Genomic DNA, 19,792 nt, shown 5'->3' with positions numbered 1-19,792 from the left:
ACCTCTCCCATGTTTTTTTTACAATTTTGCATTTGTGGACACCACAAAATTGGTCTTCTATATATAAAATTATAAAATAATAAAAATTCTAGTGACACCGGTAAAGACTTTTTACAATAAGCAATTTAAAGCATACATTCGTATTTCACAAGCAACAGACAACACATACAATTTCTTGAAATTTTTCACTATCTCAAATCAAACAAAGAAAAAAGGAAATATATCTTGGCGCTCTTTCCATTTAGCTTTCAGAACCGCTGGTTCAAGGTACTTTGGACTTTATGTATTTTATTACGTTTTTTTAACTTGTGTCGCTCTTAAACTTATCCTGTTCCTTACACTTAATTAAAATAACCTAATTAGTCTATGGTCTCAGGTGGCTTCTACCGATGACGTCAGCCGGCAGTTTGCAGTCCTTCCAGGGCACGGAGCGGATTGTGAACGGACCGTCTCCCGTTAAGGTTACTGAAAAAAAAAAACAATTTTATGCCAAAAGTGCCTTACATCATTTTCGAAAAGGGCTGATGAGAAATCGATACAGCAGTTTGATACTCTTCAAACTGCTGTATCGATTTATATAAAACATAGCTAAGACAGCAGAACAGCACAGAATAAGTAATAGTATTATCATACAGAACGGCCACGCACCGCCCCGTCCCGATGCGAATTACCTCGCCCCGCGACAGCAGATTGAAGACCGTTTGCCGACCGCTCAGAAGCAACTTACTCACAACAATGACGCGTGTACAGACGTGCCGTTCACACATAGAAACGCAAATGATTTTTGATGTATAGCGTGTCCACCCTGTGGCTAAGGCTAAGATCCACCGCAAGGGAACTTGCTTTCAATTTAAAAAACCGCATCTAAATCGGCCAATCCGTATGAAAGTTACGATGGCACAGATAGACAGACAGACAAACATTGACGTCAAACAAATAACACCCCTCTTTTTGCGTTGGGGTTAAAAAAGTAACAGGCATAGTTCTTTTGTTATTCATTAGACTTAGGGCCAGTTGCACCAACCACAGTTAACAGACTGATCAACGTCACGCAGCAGAGATCTATGAAACTTCCCATACAATAGAATTTTGCGAATATAATTTTGTGGTTAAAGTTGAAAATAAGTAAATAACAATTAATCACGATTCTTTACAATACGTATGTAGGCAGAATATGAACAGTTGTCATAACAATTTCACCTTTGGCTAGCTGCGCTTATTCTTTAGCTTATATAGTGACAGACGTCAAACTCAGAAAATGGCGAACACCTCGCGGACAGAATTTGTTCTCGACCGCTTGTCTAGTACGTAGTACATATAAGTGACCTAGTCTACGTTATTTAATACTTACAGGTCATTTTCGCAGCTAACGTGATGTTGTTCTTTCCATCATCGTACTTCAGTGGCCAGTTGTCATCGACAGAAGCAACGAACAACGTCGTCTGCAACTTTTGAATGTCTAGAGTTAGGTTGGCGCCGAGGTACTTAACACCTGGAACACAGAAATATCTGATCATAACTTCAGAATGTACCTACGTACCCACGTATACTTAATATACTCATTAATTCTTAATCGGACCCGTAGTGTTAGACGTTTGACACCAAAACGCACCTTGATTTAATATTGATTTGGTAGTGGAACTCGAGTGGAAACGTCTATGGGTAGCAAAGGGCTTTACTTCATGGTAAGATACGTGCATAATTAGATTGATGAAGTTGAGATGTCTAATGGGTAAAAAGATCTCATATAAGTGAATGAGGGTTGTACCTTGTTTTGCAGAAAATTGTTTCATAGAATGTAATGTTTCGCAGAATTTTCATTTCATAGAAAACTATTTTTTACAAAGGGTCGCAGTTCCAACCTAATCAACTTTTCTACACAATTACCTTTTAGCTGTAACTAAAAAGTTAACGGTTTAAAAAAAAGTTTCTATAAATGAAAATTCTATGAAACAAATTTCTGTGAAAGAAGCGGACACCGTGAATGAGTAATATATATCTCAACTGACCGCTCTCCCTCTTACCTCTTATCCTAAATCTTATGGAGTCAGGTGGCAAATGAGGCTTGTTGATGACCAGCCTATCGAGGTGTATGCTCAAGCCGCCGTACCCAAACGCGAGCCCCTGCAGAAACCCGCCCATGCCGGTGAAGAAATTTGTTGCGCCGATTTTGGGACGCCGGTTCTCGCTCCATACCTGAGAATTACATATATAACAAGGTTAGCTTATTCGGAGACGTTCCTGTGATTTCCTTTTTCTTACCTATTTTTTTCAATTCGAAGAGTTTTCTACCAAACTAAGGCCGTTCCATCGGTTTGCCGCTGTTACTGTCACATTTCGCAAGAAAGAACGGGAAAGATCATGCGCGCCAAGTGTCAATTTTGATCAAATTTTGTCGATTTTTATTTGTCTTAAAAACGTTACTTTACAACATCGAAATTCGAAAGCTATGAAATTACTAATTAAGTTAAGATTGTTTTTTCTTCTTTTTTTGTTTATAATATCACATAATAAATAACGGAGTAAAGTTTGATAAAAATTCCGAGTTAGAGGTTATTTTGGGAATTAATTGTATCGAGCAAAGTGTCATAATTCGTGTATCGGAAGTTATGTTATGATAAATAATATAGTCATAAACTACATATATTTTTTCCACGTCTACGAATATCAACGCCTCTTAGAAAAACATGATCATTTAAGGAGATTTTTCGCCTTCTGGCTCAGGGAACGGCTAGAACTTTTAGACTTCTTATTGTCTAACTCGCTTACCTTGAAGGGCTCTCGTACGTAATGTTCATAGCTCTTGTTGAACATGGTCGCAGCCTTCCCTACGTCCCCTTGGCGCAGGAGTCCTATCGCGTGCATGCTCCAGGTCATTGCTGGTCCGCTCTCTCGCGTCACCGATTCGTAGTATGAGAGGTCGTTTGCTTGTGTTGTTCTGAAAGACAATTATGAGTTTTAAACTAGCAACTATGACGTGAAATGGAAATATGACGATTTTTTTGGAGTTAACTGAAACTTTAGCCACTCGATGGGAAAGGTCTTTGGTACTTAAGTAAACTTCTGGTATTCTCTTGCGGGTATGAGGTAAATAGGAGTAGGTATTATTATTAATAAATAAATACCTGTTCATTGGATATTGTAGCGGGAATCCCAGCAGGACAGCGTCTGCCTGTTTAATACTTTCTCCTCTTTTATAGCCCTCGTATTGTGGATGGTAGTCATGCTCTGGATCGTAGGGCAGAGCCAGACTCCAAGCGATGTCTGCCCACTTTTCTGCATGGTCTGTGATGAAGTAAGACTTGCAGAGACAAGACACATATCTGAAAAGAGTTAAATTACTCTTATCGCCTTTACAAAAATCAGATCTGAGCTTTATAGCAATAACTGCATTGGTCTAGTCTGCTGCTTTAGTCTGGCTGCCACTGTGTGTGTGTTGAATGTTTATTGTTTTGTTTTTCTATGTGTGTAAATTACATTAAATAAATAATTTTAAATTTGAATTGGTAATAAAAAGGCAATAGGATCTCAATCAAGATTGATATCGTAATAATATGGCGGCATGTAAATGAGAGTAGCTAGTGAAATTTTGTCAGTGACCATAAGATACGAGTATCATAAGTACTTACTGAGCTAAATAAAGTGAATAACCAGCAACGACATTAGTGAAGACCGAGTTTCTAACGTCAGCGTGGTCTTCATCTGGCCCCATAACATCTGTAAAACGAATTCAAGAATTAATCAATGACAACCCTAGGTTTCGAAGAACTTTAATTAGGACTTTGGTCTTACTTGAAATATCGAAGAGCCCCGTGGTAAAGTTAATCACAGCCCGAGATGCCCAAAAGTCGGCGACGCGAGTTACGATGTCGCATCCGCCATGCTGAAAAATACAAAAATACTTTATTTCTTCTGAGCATCCTGTCAGTGAAAACTCACGGCTATTTTTGCTTTGCCTGTCTCTAAATACCAAGCCAAAGAAAGTGAAATATGGTAGATACCTAGCAAAGAGCAAAGCTCATTATTGGACGTATTTTGTAAAATTGGAAGCGATTAGGTACCTAATTGCTTAAATCTTGCTCACAAGTCACAGCTAGGCCAAGCCCCAAAACCCAGCAGAAGGTAATATAAAAAACAAGACACACCTTCAACCAATGCTCGTCTCGTGTGACGGCGAGATACTGTCGTGCTGCAAAAGCGATACACCCCGAGACGTGCTGCTCAAACTCTGCCACTTCGGGGCAGCATGGCTGCGTCACTTCAATGCCCGTGTACGCACTCTCCCATGGGTATCTGCAAAAAAGATCAGTTTTGGGCTATTTAACCATCAGTTTTTGGGTAGGCTCTTGAACATGATTTTGGCTAGTTGTTATAGGCATCATGTAACACTTTTCGTAACATTTACTTAAGAAGCTTTTTTGACGATTTTGCATCCGGGTACGATGGTCTAAAAATTGAAAAATTTACTGGTTAAATTTTTTTTTTTTTTTGCAGGGGGAAAATGCATTTCGCATACCACCCGGGTGCAGGGGGGTGATCCGAGTGGTTATGTGGGACTCCCGTCTAGGCTAATGAGGCCTCGCCGCCCTATTAGTGGGGTTGGGGGGGGGGGGGGGGGGACACATTTTTGCACCTAGAAAGATAGGTACCTGTAACCCTTATGTCCAGTTTCATGTGCGAGGCGCTCGGCCACCGGCGCTGTGTCCAGCCGATACTGCAGCAATAGATTCGCATATCGCGGGTACAGGAGGAGGATGGTTGGAAACATCCACGTTTCCGTGTCCCAGAAGTTGTGACCTGCAAATGTACATGATGAAGACATGAAGTAATTATCAGAATTTTCCGTCTTGTGCCGAGATACAGGATGGCCAACTAACAGGTATGCAATTTAGTTTTGTAATTTTATTCTCTGAAATATAAAAAATATTAAGTATTCCTTGTTAAATATAGTATATAGGGCCGGCAGTTAAACATGGAAAATAATTTTAGACAAATTTCCACCTCTAGCAGCGTGGCAGATGTGAACCCTTCTCATCGCGTTTTTCATCACATTTCCTGCGTTATCTCAGTGACTGTGTCTCGAATATTTTGTTTTAATTGCTAAAGGCTCATTGGCATGTTAGCATAGACACGCCCCTCAGAAAAAAGCCAGCTGTTAAATCAGGCGATCTTGGGGACCAATCAATGTCACCGTTTCTCGAATTTTCCGCAATTTTCTTAGCTTCCGCAATTCATGATTGGGTTGAGTAAATTTTTTTAATAATTAAAACACGTTGTTCCGTCGTAAAACGCTCCATAACAAATTTGCCGTATCTACACAAAGTACTTTTCATGCAACAAAATGGCGGTAAAAAAATGTTGTATACCTCCAAGTTGGCCACCCTGTATTTGCATCTTCGGAATGCACGTCAGTTGACGTCTTTGGCGGTCAAAGGGTCAAATGATTTTTATAATAATGAAGGTTTAAGGAAAGTCAACATTATAATTTCAGATTGCAGAAAGCATTACCTTCGTAGTCTTCAAATGTGCCGCCTCGAGAAAGTCCAGTGGGGCTGAGACCGAAGAACCGATCCTGGGGGTGGCTGGTGGACTCTGAAGGCAGCGCGCTTAGGAAATAGTACCAAATACCGCTTACTATCTTCGACTGAAAAGTAATAAAAAATAAGCAAGTCGATATATTTGACAAGTATAGGTAGCCTTTAAGCAAAACGTTTCATCAAAACCCTTTTAGGGTTCCGTAGCCAAAATGGCAAAAATGGAATCCTTATAGTTTCGCCATGTCTGTGAGATAGAAATATCACTTACTCACTCTAACGCATAAATGCGTCCCTTAGACTGGCCTACGCTGGGCCATCGTGTAGAGGAGCCATAAAATACTTAGCGCTCATTCGCAATCGATCGCACATCACCACAAAACTTACCAACTGCAAGTTGCCTTCAATGTCCATGCCCGCTTGTGCGAGCAGCGCGTGCCACGCATTCACGTGCCTCTGATACAGCACCTTAGTGTCTTCCTGTAATACTATGCAGACTTTACTATTTGAGCTCTATAATTAATCAATGTAGATGACATTTTTTTCGCGATTTCGGTGTTAGTCCCATAGTAAAAGTTACTCAGTATAATTTTTTAGTCACCGTGTGCCATTTTAACTTTCAATTAAGAGCAATTTATTTTTTCCCAAAAATACTTAAATTAAAAATGTTAAATATACCTACACTTGTTATTATGAGACATGCGTCGCATACCTACCTACATGAAATTTTTTCCATTTATGGAACTCATCTTATTGATACTTATGGGTGTCCTTAGCGTACTGTCTAGTGTAAAAATATGGGTAATTCGCCGACATAATTACTTGTAACGGCTATTGAACATACTTTTGAGTCAGATGTGGGCATACATACTAAAAAAAAAATTAGAGATGTATGCACCATGATGTGCAGTCATTTAAAGTTGTTGTTATCTGCATGGCTGACCTGTACGCTCAAAAACTGATAAAAACAGAAGGATTCCATTCACACCAACCTTTAAGTAGCTCTTCTCTAGCGACAGTCCTGTTCTTATCCACAGTCATTGCAAACGTAAACACCTTGGACCCGTGCTGAGGCACGACCAAATGATCCGGCACTGAGGTCCAATACACGCACACATTCACAGGCAGAGGCTGATACTCCAGATCCTCTGATTCCCTAGTCTTCCCGCAGCTAGACTTGATAGTTCGTCCGTGAAATAACTCGGGAACTGGTGATTCGAAATTGATGTCATCACTGATTTCGGAGCCTGGCATTAGTTTCACGGCAATCCATATGTCGCGATGAGTGAGGTTTGGATCTGAAATAAGCGCCTGATGAAATATAGCATGCGTCCGTTTGATATCATTAATCTATACTGAGAAGGCGTTTCGTTAGACGGCGCATAATCATTGATTGTTTAGATGCCAAGATCGTCTCAAATCATCAAGAGCACTTGACCTTATTATATATGCTTTTATGGCATACACTGCCAATATAACTTCTATGCTTAAAAAATAATGCAAACTACATAACAGCCGACGTAATGTAGTTGCACCTCTAAAATTATTATTGGAACAAGATTGTTGTTACTTACCAGCATACGTCTTAGACGTAACTTCAATCTGATTAACAATAGCTCTAGTGTAGAACCTATGCGCGAATATCCTCTGCGTTACCACGGACCTGTCCCTGTCGACTCTCACAGTAAACGCGCCGTCTCTCGTATTCAAACTATACACAGGGGCGAATGGTCGGTGAGTCAGTGTCGAGTTGAGTCGTACGTTCGCCCAAGCGGGGATCCGGGCTCTGTGGCTCTCGCCTTTGTGGCCATTGTAGAGGCCGTTGAGGTAGACGGTGTCGGAAAATATGTTGGTGGCTATGTGACCGTTGCCGATGGAGGGCATGAAGCGGTCTTCGGATGGGAGGCTGTGAATAAATAAACGTGGTTTTACGATTAAATGCACCCGGATAACTTACTATAAAAGTAGAAAACGACTTGGAGAAAGACAGGCCGTTTAAAGGTTTGAAAATATCATCTATATATACCTCAAGATATACAAAGGTTTAGAATTATTAACTATCTGACTGTGATATCTTTGTACCTACTCACGAAACTACCAAAACGACTGTTTAAGAGCAGAGATTTCGAAAGTTTAAAAAATGGAAACGGTTGATATAAATAAAATCATAATCAATATACCTACGAGTACAAAATAAAATTCGTAAAAAAGCATTTAATTTTGAATGGTCGACTGTGACCACTTTTTTAGAAGGAATTACGTGATACAATACGAGTATTGAGTATTGTATCTCTAGATAATTAATTACCGGTATCTTACAGGAAATTTAATAAAGCTTAAAATTAAGCTTTAAAAACATACTGTGTTTTGCTATGTAACTTAGATATAAATAGTTGTAAATATGAATGTATGTATTTGACATGTAAAACTGTGTTTTATAAAGGAATAAATGAATAAATAAAGACATCATTTCATTGTACAGTCAGCCTTCAATAGTAGATGACAATGTACGTGCGCTAAAAGTAGATAATACCATCAATACTTAAATTAGCTCATACATTTTATTGTATGCTTAACTTGTTTGCGTCTTTTCCGTGCGCTGCACCCTTATACAATTTTTCAGTGAGACTCGAACACAAAAACGTGATATATACCTGTCGTTAACTTTTATGGTATGGTCCACAGAAGAGACATTTTTCTCAAATGTGTTTGATCCTATTACAGGGTGCAAGATACTTTTTGCGTTGACTGTAACACCTTCAATGTTACTGTAAACGGTAATTCTACCCATTAAGAATATTCTCAGAAATATAACATAACTATAAAATTAAATGTATTACTTACTATACAATTACCTGCAAATGTACCTGCAGCTACTGTGTGAATAAAATATAGTTATTAGACCTAAGATTTGCGAAAGCTGCAATTTAGTAGAAAGCTCGAATGGGTGTTTGCTACTATTTTATTTAAAGGCGTCGCAAATAGAAATAAGTCATAGACCTAGCATTACATAGATCAGCTATACGCGTCCACCCGTGTGGGACAGAACCATAGACATAGTATAAACAAGTAGTTATAGACATGAAACCGAGCGACCAGAGGTAAAAAAAGAAAGACATATTCATGTATTGACAGTTTCATGTATGGCAGCATAATCCTTATTCTCTTTCACTCTTATAAATTTCGATAATTCGTCATCGCCTCCTTGCTATGATGCCGTAACCTGACCATAAAAAAATGCGCGGTCGGTGATAAAGACAAAGCATGGCACTATTTTCTCTTACCTCTTATAGGAATCGCAATAAGACTATCTTTCTCTATCAAAGATTGTCAGGCCCTTCGACAGAACATACGCAATGCGACAATATTATTGGTCTAGTAGATTTGTAGCCCACCATAAACCAAAAGTAAGACTGTGATAAGGACAAACTATAACAGCGCTTTCTCTGCTACTCCTACTGAATGATACATAAGACTCGTTCGGTCATTTCCCCCAACCTATCATGACCGATCCAGTTATACTAGATTCATGAAATAAGTTTACTTAAAACTGCAATACTCAAAGTGTGTAAAATTAAAGCAAGTTGAACACGGCGAAACTGTAGAAAAACTTTTTACCTGGGGATCGTTTCTTAAAAGCTTGTAACTTGTAATACAAGTGAAAGTCTCTTTCTAACAAAAGCTGTCAAAAAGTGACATCCGCTTGTATGTTACAAGCTTTTGAGAAACGGGCCCCTGATAACACTTACATATTTTAATATTCAGAACCCCTAGTGTACATTCGATAGCGTGACGGACGTACGCGTTTACGTTAAGTTTCAATTCGTATGGGATTTTGAACAGCGCGCCAAGCGGGACGTTTCGGAAACTCAAAATCGCTATCGAATGAAATTTACACTAGAAGTACATATTCCTACCTTTAGGTTAAACCTAAACATGCGTAGTCCGTATGAAAAGTAGCGGGTAAGACTAACTATAACTAGCGACCCGCCCCGGCTTCGCACGGGTGCAATGCTGATGTATTATACATATAAACCTTCCTCTTGAATCACTCTACCTATTAAAAAAACAGCATCAAAATCCGTTGCGTAGTTTTAAAAATCTAAGCATACATACAGACAGACAGCAGGAAGCGACTTTGTTTTACACTACCTATGTAGTGAAGAGCGATACTTGTTTCTTATTAGGGTTCCGTACCCAAAGGGTAAAAACGGGACCCTATTACTAAGACTCCGCTGTCCGTCTGTCCGTCCGTCTGTCCGTCTGTCTGTCTGTCATCAGGCTGTATTTCGTGATCTGTGATAGCTAGACAGCTGAAATTTTCTCAGATGATGTATTTCGGTTGCCGCTATAACAACAAATACTAAAAACAGAATAAAATAGAGATTTAAGTGGGGCTCCCATACAACAAACGTGATTTTTGACCGAAGTTAAGCAACGTCGGGCGGGGTTAGTACTTGGATGGGTGACCGTTTTTATAGTTAATGGTACGGAACCCTTCGTGTGTGAGTCCAACTCGCACTTGGTCGGTTTATAAAACAAAATTATCCCTGAACCTGAACTGTATCTTTACATATGTATGTAAAATTAAGAGGGTGGCGTATTGACTAGTATTAAGAGAAAACTGCGCGGGTTCTATCCGAAGTTAAGGTTTTAGAGAAGACGCCATATACATTTTTTGGTTGGGAAGACGGTCATAGGGCAAAAACTACCTTATTTGTACTTCGCTCAGCCACAATCAGAAATAAAGAGCTTCACTCCTTCGGCTCTACCGACTTTCTGTAAGTACAAGTAGGCTTGTAGAATCTTACCTGACAGACGGTCTTAGCCACATTGACCTTAGCCACTTTAGCCTGTAGATTAGATTAGCCTCTTAAAACGTTTGAATGGTGAATTGGTGACTCGTAATAGCCTCACCTGCATTTGATGTCTGAGCTACAAGAGATTGACTAATCAACGTTATTGCGGATGTCTAATTTAAGCCTTAGATGGGATCCTCCCATGTCATAAAAGTTTTCTGATAAATGTGTCTAATGCCTACTATAAACTGAGTAGGACGACAGTAGATGATATAGTCTGCAGACAAAATTTCTCATCAAGTCTTACTGTAATTATACATGAATCATCAAAAGGAGTTTGAGAATATATTGTACACGTGAAAAGCCCCGTGAGGGATGCGTTCATAAAGTTAACTTTTAGGTAAATACTAACTACACGAAACATTATGCTATTATGTTCCTGTATTAAGTAGGTACCCGTAAGAAAGCTATTGTTACATTGTTACCTACTAATGTTCTTTTTTAGGGTTCCGTACCCAAAGGGTAAAAACGGGACCCTATTACTAAGACTCCGCTGTCTGTCTGCCTGTCTGTCCGTCTGTCACCAGGCTGTATCTCATGAACCGTGATAGCTAGACAGTTGAAATTTTTACAGATGATGTTTTTCTGTGCTACGCCTAATAATATTATAATAATAATAAGCTTCTTTATTTCCATAATGAATAATAAAATTAATCTAAGTGCATATTTAACATGCATAACATAATTATTACAATTACACATTGATTATTAAATTGTTGTCTTATCATGATTAATTAATAAATAAAATTTTGTTTCATGTAGAAATAAAGTTTCATTCTCTATAACATACATGAATTAAATTATTCTATCACTAGTGCCATCCATAATTATTACGATTTCCACCGGCTTGCCTATTTTCATTTAGTCATTTCTGATGCAGACACTAGTACATGTATTGGCAACTAAAGCTAATGTACATTATAGAAATACAAAAATACAAATTAAATACGAATGTTTTTTGACGCGCCGCGCCGCCACCAATATCTACATACATAAGTAACAATTTTAAATGAATTCGATGCAAACTTTAAATAGGTATAAAATGATAAATAAATTCCAGCACGTGACTCACTTTGTCCATCATCATTATATTCATTATCTTTGCTTATTTTAATGTGCCGATTTTCATTCTAATGTCACATTACTGTAAGTGGACGTAGAGATTCAAATGTTCTTAATTTGACGATATTTCTTATAGCAACATTAAAGTAACTTAAAATTTTAAAAATATTGCCTGCCATTGAAATTAGTAAAGAAAGATAAAACATTTGCCGCTCAAGTTATTTTTTTATGATATGAAAGGACTAAGTTATTAACAGTCATTCAGCTTTATTGGATTCTGGAAACTGTAAAAAAATCCTAATGTGTAGGTATTTTGAGTGAATTTCTTCAAAGCACTTGGGCCTGTGGCCACTCCCATTCAGGTAAGATGAGTCAATTTGTAATTAATAACATGCAAACGGGAGTATTTTGTAACACTGTACCTATTGGTACGTCTTCATACTAAGAAATGAACACGAAAACTCAAAAACCAGACAAGTGCGAGTCGGACTCGCCCACCGAGGGTTCCGTACTTTTTAGTATTTGTTGTTATAGCGGTAACAGAAATACATCATCTGTGAAAATTTCAACTGTCTAGCTATCACGGTTCATGAGATACAGCCTCGTGACAGACAGACAAACGGACAGACAGACGGACAGAGGAGTTTTAGTAATAGGGTCCCGTTTTTACTCTTTGGGTACGGACCCTAAAAAATGGCTTAATATAACCGATCATGTTCTCTACAGTTTTACTTTACTAAGTTTTATACTTTCATGATTTTGTGAAAAGTTATAGAGAAGGGGCCTTTTTTTCTTTCCTGAGCGATTATTTTCAAAAAATATCCACTAAATCAAAAAATTATTTTAAGACGTTTATGTATATCCCCTTTATTTTTTATTTCACCATTTTGTCGGCGTGATTGGTTTATATAGCCATGAGTTAACCCGCGGACGGACAGACAGACTGATAGACAGGGCGAAACTATAAGGCTTCCTAGTTGACTACGGAACCCTAAAAACCTATTTATAATATTTTTAAAGAGTAACGTCTATTGAATTAACGTACCTATGAGTAGAAAAAATATACGGGTCATCACTAACATCCTCTGCTTCCTCAGGGCCTTTTTCCGCCATACTCGAGCCGGCGCCTTTCGTGGTCAATACTACCACCACAACCGCCGCTAAAGCCAAAACGCCCAGCATCGCCGCCACCTGCTTGTTACGCGCCAAAAAGCTCCACATCCAAACGTAAAAACGCCACAGATTAGAAAACAAAACACTGGAATTAGCGGCAGTTTGTTTTTTAAATTATTTTTTTTAATTTATCTAGGCGATGGACCGCGGAGCGCTCGTGTGTCACCGGCCGAGAGCGCAGCGATATTATGCGACCTGTATGACATGACACACTTTGATTCTATTAAAAAGATAACAGTATATTTAACAGGGTCGTCACTTATAACGGAACTGACACTATCCTGCGGCAATGAGGATATTTGTATTCTTCAAATACCTACCAAAAAACCGCCCAATCGATTAAATTGAGAAAATAATAAATCTTTCTTAAAACTTTTTAGTGTAAGATAAATTATGTTTTGGATATCAAAATAGATTTCGGCACACAAACCTCCATAAGGTTTTGCCTACGATGGGTCTTGTAATAATCTAATCAACTGTAATTTGTTTCCTTATTCAATAAAAAAAAAAAACTTTTTATTTAATTCGTGCTATATCGAAACGTCTCTTTACAACAAGGCCTCCTCGCAGTATTCTAATGATGAATTTTAATGTTTGTATTATTTATTTACAATTACCTATACTCTAGTAAATACCTTCCAGCTCTTGAGTGTTAACGTAAATGTTTTATTCACTAATGTCCTAAACATCACCGATAATCGCAAGATTCGCATGCGATTTGCGTTACATTGTGGCATTTGATCGATCGGTTGAATTTGTTGCTCGGGTTGCTCCTACTTAGCCAGCAATTATCTAAAATCACGTGCCTTTTGTTCAAAGGTTTGTTCATGTTCAGGTAGCTCATCTTATTTTATTGGTTTATTTTTGTCTATGATTGACAACCCTCGACGGTGCGGTCTCATCTAGCCACATAATCCAATTGTCGTTTCCTGATTGCATTAAATGGACCATCTTATTTGACCGGTGGTCAAAACTGGAACTAATTCATCTCCATATTAATTTTACAATTACGTATACACGACAGCGCCACACAACTGTTTGGGTAAGTTGGGAAGGAATTGTAAGAAATATTTATGCATATGGCAATGGAACGTGCCGAGATCAATGACCTGTTTAATTAGGTAGGTAAAAACTCTTATTACTCTTACGTCAATTTCGGCGATATCTTAATACCAAACTAGAGTTAGTATTCTGACATTTGTGGCATTAAGCGCCGGATATTCGTCATATTCGCGTAATAATATAACATAGAGTATAGGTCTATACATGTGTATGTACGTGTCTACTGTAATATTACATAGAAAAGTTATTATAATTTATTGGACTTTATTTTCAGTTGGTACTTTCATTTTGAATACTGATTCACCCACTGCAACTTACAGGTGTCCTTTTCGAAATATTTTAGGATTATAAAAAAAACTCCTAGGTTTTAGAATAAATAATTAAATAGCTTAAGTCAGAGATTTGCTTAGTCGAAAGGTCTTCCAATTTTTTGGGTTTGATTTAGTGCTTCTATAACATTTTTTATATATAATTATTTACTCACTGTGTTTTTCAAACTGGAAGGGTACGATGATAGATGTCAATTCAATACAATTTTGCGACATTTTGCATTTAAGCGAGGTTTAGACTAGCAAGAACTTGCATGCAATTTACGTTACATTGCTGGTAACTAAGGTAAACTGCATTCAAAATGTTTATCAGATACCGCAATGTAATGAAAATTAGTAGTTCTTGCTAGTCTTAACCTCACTTTAAAATTGCATGCAAGTTCTTGCTAGTCTTAACCTCACTTTAAAATTACATGCAAGTTCTTGCTAGTCTAAACCTCACTTTAAAATTACATGCAAGTTCTTGCTAGTCTTAACCCCACTTTAAAATTGCATGCAAGTTCTTGCTAGTCTTAACCTCACTTTAAAATTACATGCAAGTTCTTGCTAGTCTTAACCTCACTTTAAAATTGCATGCAAGTTCTTGCTAGTCTAAACCTCACTTTAGGTTATAAATTGTATGATGACATTTATGACATTTTATTACTTGATTGATATTAAGGATATAATTTGGTATACCTATAGGTACACAATTTAGAGATTTTTTTATGTTCTTTCAGACATCAGGTTGTGTAATGCAGGACACACACGCACAAACAGACACAGAGTTGTAGACAGTGTAGCAGTGCCACCATAAAAATCCAATTTTCATGACAATATTGTGGTACAGTCGCCATCAGATATATCGGAGCGCCCGAGGTGTTCACAATATCTAAACACGTACTCTAATGCCTTGACAATAGAGGCGTGTTCAGATATTTGTGAGAGCCTTGACCGCTCCGATATATCTGATGGCGACTGTACAGAGAAAGTAGCGAAGTTGCGAAAAGTTCCCATAAAGTTGCGAAATTTCAGGTAAATTTCACAGGAAATAAAAGATAATTTCATTTCGATCATCGCAAATTTAGATACTCATACAAAAATATGAGAAGTTTCCGAGTTTTTTACAATTGGAAGGTTCGCAATTTTAGAAACTTTTCGAAGAATAGTTGTTTATCGGCGTGAGGCCGATTCTAAAACAAATCAATTTGGAAAAACTAATCTTACTAACCCACGAAGCGCGTTGTAATGCAGCTACCTAACAAACTGAAACATCACACCTATCACTGCCTGTGTTAATTTAAAATTGATCGATGTTCAATGGGCGGCGCCGGCGCGTGGCTGCGCGAGCGCACCAGACCGTCTAGTTGCGCTCTGCTACCTCTGGTTCAATGGATTTCGACTGCCTAAACATAAGTTTAAACATACACAACTTGTTCACTAACGACATGTCCCGTAGACTGATTTCTGTGCACTGACATGAAATTAATAAATAAATAAAAATATTTCAAATAGAAAGCATGCTTAAAACTAGTGATGTACCGACTATTGATTTGGCCGACTAGCCGACTAATCGGCGCTCCGATGGCCGATTAGTCTCCCGACTAGTCGGCTAGTCGGCAAAATTCATAAATCATTATTTCTCTTTAAAGTTTACATTTAGATGGTCACTGCAGCAGCTATGTCTAAGTTAGGATGCATTTGTAAAACAATTTTCTTGTTCCTTTCGTCGTTTTAGCTTTTTGCGCGTAATTTTAATGCATTTATTTCACATTTTAAGCAATTAAAGGACAATTTAACCAAGGAAATGCATATGCTACAAGATACGGCATCAAATATTCGAATATAAAATATTGCCTTCAAATACAAGCTTTATGCATAAATAAGCCAATTGAGCATTTTGAGCAAAATAGACTTTCCTTAAGAGACCCGCGCGCCTCAAATAATAAAAATTACATAGGCACTGTAATAAAACGTTTGTAATTGCAACCAACTACATAATATTGAATGGATCTCTTTGTATAAAGTACTGTGTCTTTTTCTTTAAGAAACAAATAAATCTATCTATTTACTCCCTACACATGAATTTAATATAATAATATGAATAACAATATTCGTATGCACCCTTAACAGGTATAAAGTATAATTAATTTCATTGAATAAAATGGAAATTTTATCAAATGTATTTGCTGTTTATTTAGTTTATGTCCTGTTTTTTTGTAACTAATAAAAGGCCGACTAATCGGCCATTTTGGCCGACTAGTCGCCGACTAATCGCCGACTACAAATGTGGCCGGCTTTCCCGACTAGTCGGCGACTAGTCGGTACATCCCTACTTAAAACGCCAACGCTGCTCTGCTAGCTGAGAATTGTGATTCTGTATAAATCTGTATATTACTATTGTTGTCATACTGATACCCCAAACTTTTGATCTCGGTCACAGTTTTATATTACTTACTGTTTGACTATCAACTAAATGGAAAAACATGTGGCCACCATTTGCCGTTTAGTTGATAAAGCAAACGATTAGCAAAATAAAACTATGTGACAAAGACCAAAAGTTGGAGAATTGGACGGTTAATACCGTCAAGTTTGTTCTGTCAACTAATTGGGATATATGTATTGTAATCTTATTTACCTTTGAAAAACCATTCTTCTCTAAAACTCAAGGTTAACATACTGGGTGGCCCAAAAATACGTTGAGTCAAGTTTTTTTCTTATTATTTTATTAAGTAGTTACGTAACTAGTACAAAATAAGTTAAAAATTAAAACTACATTCTTTTTGAAAGCATACAAGCTACGTAAAGCACAATTTCTTGAGGATAAAGATAAAAAAGTTCGCTTGGAGAGCAACTGTGCCGCTACTGAAAAGTGGGAAAATGTACTTTTTACTGATGAAAAACTTTTTTTGTATTGAACAGGCCCATAATCACCAAAATGACAGAATGTACTCTTCAAGTCGCCTTGGAGAAGCAGCAGAGAAGCATTTATTCATCATCGCCAAAAGCCGCTTTCAGTTATGGTTTGGGGTGGTATTGGCAGTAGTGTCTGCACACTGCAGTGGTGCAAAGATAATTTTCCCGGATTCATAAGTTCAAGAGTGGACTCGCCTGATCAAAATCCCATAGATATTTTAGTTGGTGGTCAATCTTAGAGACAATGGCACAATATTATAAACGCTCTAAAAGCAACACTTACCAAAGAATAAAAAAAAAAAATCCATGAAGGAGCGGCATTTCTTTGAAAATATTAACAAACGTTTGCGTTTGTGTATTAAAGCGAAAGGAGGCTATTTTGAAGACAATTAATTTCTGTTGCATAAAAAAGTCTGTAGTTTTAATTTTTAACTTATTTTGTACTAGTTACGTACGTATTTTATTAAGTACTTAATAAAATAATTAGAAAAAAAATTGTCAACGTATTTTTGGGCCACCCTGCAATTTACATGCAATTATTTTTGTCTATGAATAAAATAAGCCTTCAGCAACGAAAGCAGTCCGTAATAGAAAACATACGTCTCAACCAGCTAAGTATAGATCTTTTTTCCGAATTTAATGTTCCGTATGTATACATTGCAAGAACATAAATAAAATACACTGTGAAATTATCAATTTTGCAATAAACTGTAAATTCTGTATGTTTTGACCTAAACAAGGGTCAAACAAACTTAGCTACTGAGTAAAACACAAATTTTTCACCACACCAATGCGAGAATAATGCTCTCTCTCTCTCTCTAGTCAACATGAGAAAATAAATTTAATTTTTAACAAGCAGAAACGTTTGCGAACGATGCTATTATATAAGCTTAGAATATATTTAAGAATGTTTAAAAAGTGTAACGCTCTTACGGTAGATGTCGCTAGGGTCCTAGACCCATATGGTGAAAAGATTCGCTGGCTATAGATGAGGTCTTGGTGGCTCAGTTGGCAGTGCGCTGGAGTATCGATCCGATACCAGGCAGTAATTTTTCCACTTTTAAACGAGAAATCTACTTAAAATTTGTATCAACTTACACTGCCACTTATGGATAAAATGCAAATTCTCATCAGTTTTTGAAGAATAAAGAGAATCTTTACAACAGGCGTCGTAAATAAAATTCCACCAACAAAACGCAGAAGTCAGGAAACATTTAATACCGACGCACAAAATATAAAATAGTTCATAATAAAAACAATCCAAAAATACTAAAAACCTTTTTCGCATTCTAACCATCCTATTTCATTTAAAGTCACTGAAGGAACTAAGAACGTTCTAATTGTCGAGCAGTGAGATATGATTGCTTAAAAAACAATGTCATTATCCCGCATGCGCACCGAAGCGAGGCGCCCTCGCTACCATCGCCAAGCCATCGCTTCATACCAGCATAACTTGAACTTCGAGTTCCATAACAAGTGTAGGTAAGCAGGTGTCTGATGTATACTGGATTGATCAATGGGAATACAGGCGCAGCGAAGCGAGGCGCCCTACCCGTTCCGCCATTCGCGTCGGTCATACACCTTGCAAGACGATGAGCCAATGTTGAGGCCAATGTTGGCGGATGTGTGGTAATATGTAGTAGGGTTTAATTGGTGATCTTGGACTAGTCTGATTATTTAGGGCTAATTGACCAACCTTAAGAGGAAAGGGGAAGGCCGTTTCTCCATACAAACGTAGTCCGTATTTTTCTGTCTGGATATTGACATTATGGAAAATATTTTTACATAATTTGATGTATATTAAATTATTTGATTATAGATTATAAATAGTAAAAATGAGGAGCGAAAAACAGATTTCATACAAATTTTTATATGCTAACTTATAATAATTAAAAATTCGAAAAAAAGTCAAACGTAGCTACGCTAGCGTATCGTATCGTAGCTGTAGAACGTAGCTGTTGTTGACAAACTGTAAAAATATTTTCAATAATGTTAAAATCCAGAGAGGAAACAGAGGACTACGTTCGTATGAAAAGGCGATTTCGCACGGGTCCTCCACTTTCGTCTTAAGGGATTGATCGACGACAGTCAGTAGCGAACTATAAACGTCTGTCGGTAGTGACCATCTTTAAGGCAACATTTTAAAGGCATTAAATTATGTAGACAGTAGACGGGTAGTGTCTTTTCTATTATACATATACCAATATTTTCTTATTATCTACTACCAGAACACACTCAGCTCTCAGCCAGCGGCTATTGGTTTTACGAGCAATGTCTTGAACTCAAGTCAAAACATTCGGAGCTTTGTCGACCATTTTAGCACTGACTGCCAATCTCTTCATATATTATAGTATTTTTTAAATAGCTTGGGTACGGTAACAGTCGTCAATACAATTCTGAGTTTTAAGGTTATAAATTGTATGGAGATGACAGCCGTCACTGTATCTAAGCTATGTGAAAAATATTATACGATATCTTAGGGAAACAGAGTCCGTGTAATCTAACTTTGCATCAACTCGAACAGAACAGTCAGGGAATGACATTATAAACGCCATAAATTTTCATAGAAATTTGTCATTGCCACACTTAACTATGTTATTGCAAATGTCATGCAGTTAGCTTCGTCCGACTCTAGCATATTTTTGATAAGCCACAGAGGAGAGGGTATTAGGTAGTAGCGCCCAGACTGAATATAAATATAACATTATAACAAACCGTATCATCAACAAGAAGCCTTAACCAACATTGGCTCAAACATTGGCCAACGCCGTAAGTTCCTGCGATAAAACATAACAATTCCGTGGGCGCTCATAAAATAATAACTGTGGTCAAATGAGCGCATGCTCACAATTAACCATGATTGATGCTACCAAGACTT

At 37.5% G+C, this 19,792-nt stretch overlaps 1 protein-coding gene across 1 annotated transcript; it reads right to left on the bottom strand.

Annotated features, from left to right (window-relative positions):
* Positions 1–279: 279 nt before the first annotated feature.
* Positions 280–12,743, bottom strand: LOC134740812 (protein-glucosylgalactosylhydroxylysine glucosidase). The gene is made up of 14 exons (XM_063673432.1): positions 12,501–12,743; positions 7,109–7,440; positions 6,527–6,832; positions 5,922–6,022; positions 5,509–5,644; positions 4,650–4,797; positions 4,146–4,293; positions 3,793–3,883; positions 3,630–3,717; positions 3,126–3,323; positions 2,770–2,938; positions 2,025–2,196; positions 1,352–1,492; positions 280–465 (listed from the first exon to the last, which is right to left on the bottom strand). The coding sequence occupies exons 1-14, from the start codon at positions 12,674–12,676 to the stop codon at positions 365–367; spliced, it is 2,307 nt and encodes a 768-aa protein (XP_063529502.1). The 5' UTR covers positions 12,677–12,743; the 3' UTR covers positions 280–364.
* Positions 12,744–19,792: the final 7,049 nt, after the last annotated feature.

This window comes from Cydia strobilella, chromosome 4, assembly GCF_947568885.1.
Source record: "Cydia strobilella chromosome 4, ilCydStro3.1, whole genome shotgun sequence".
Taxonomy (NCBI): Eukaryota; Metazoa; Arthropoda; class Insecta; order Lepidoptera; family Tortricidae; genus Cydia; species Cydia strobilella.
This window is presented reverse-complemented; position numbering and strand designations above follow the sequence as displayed.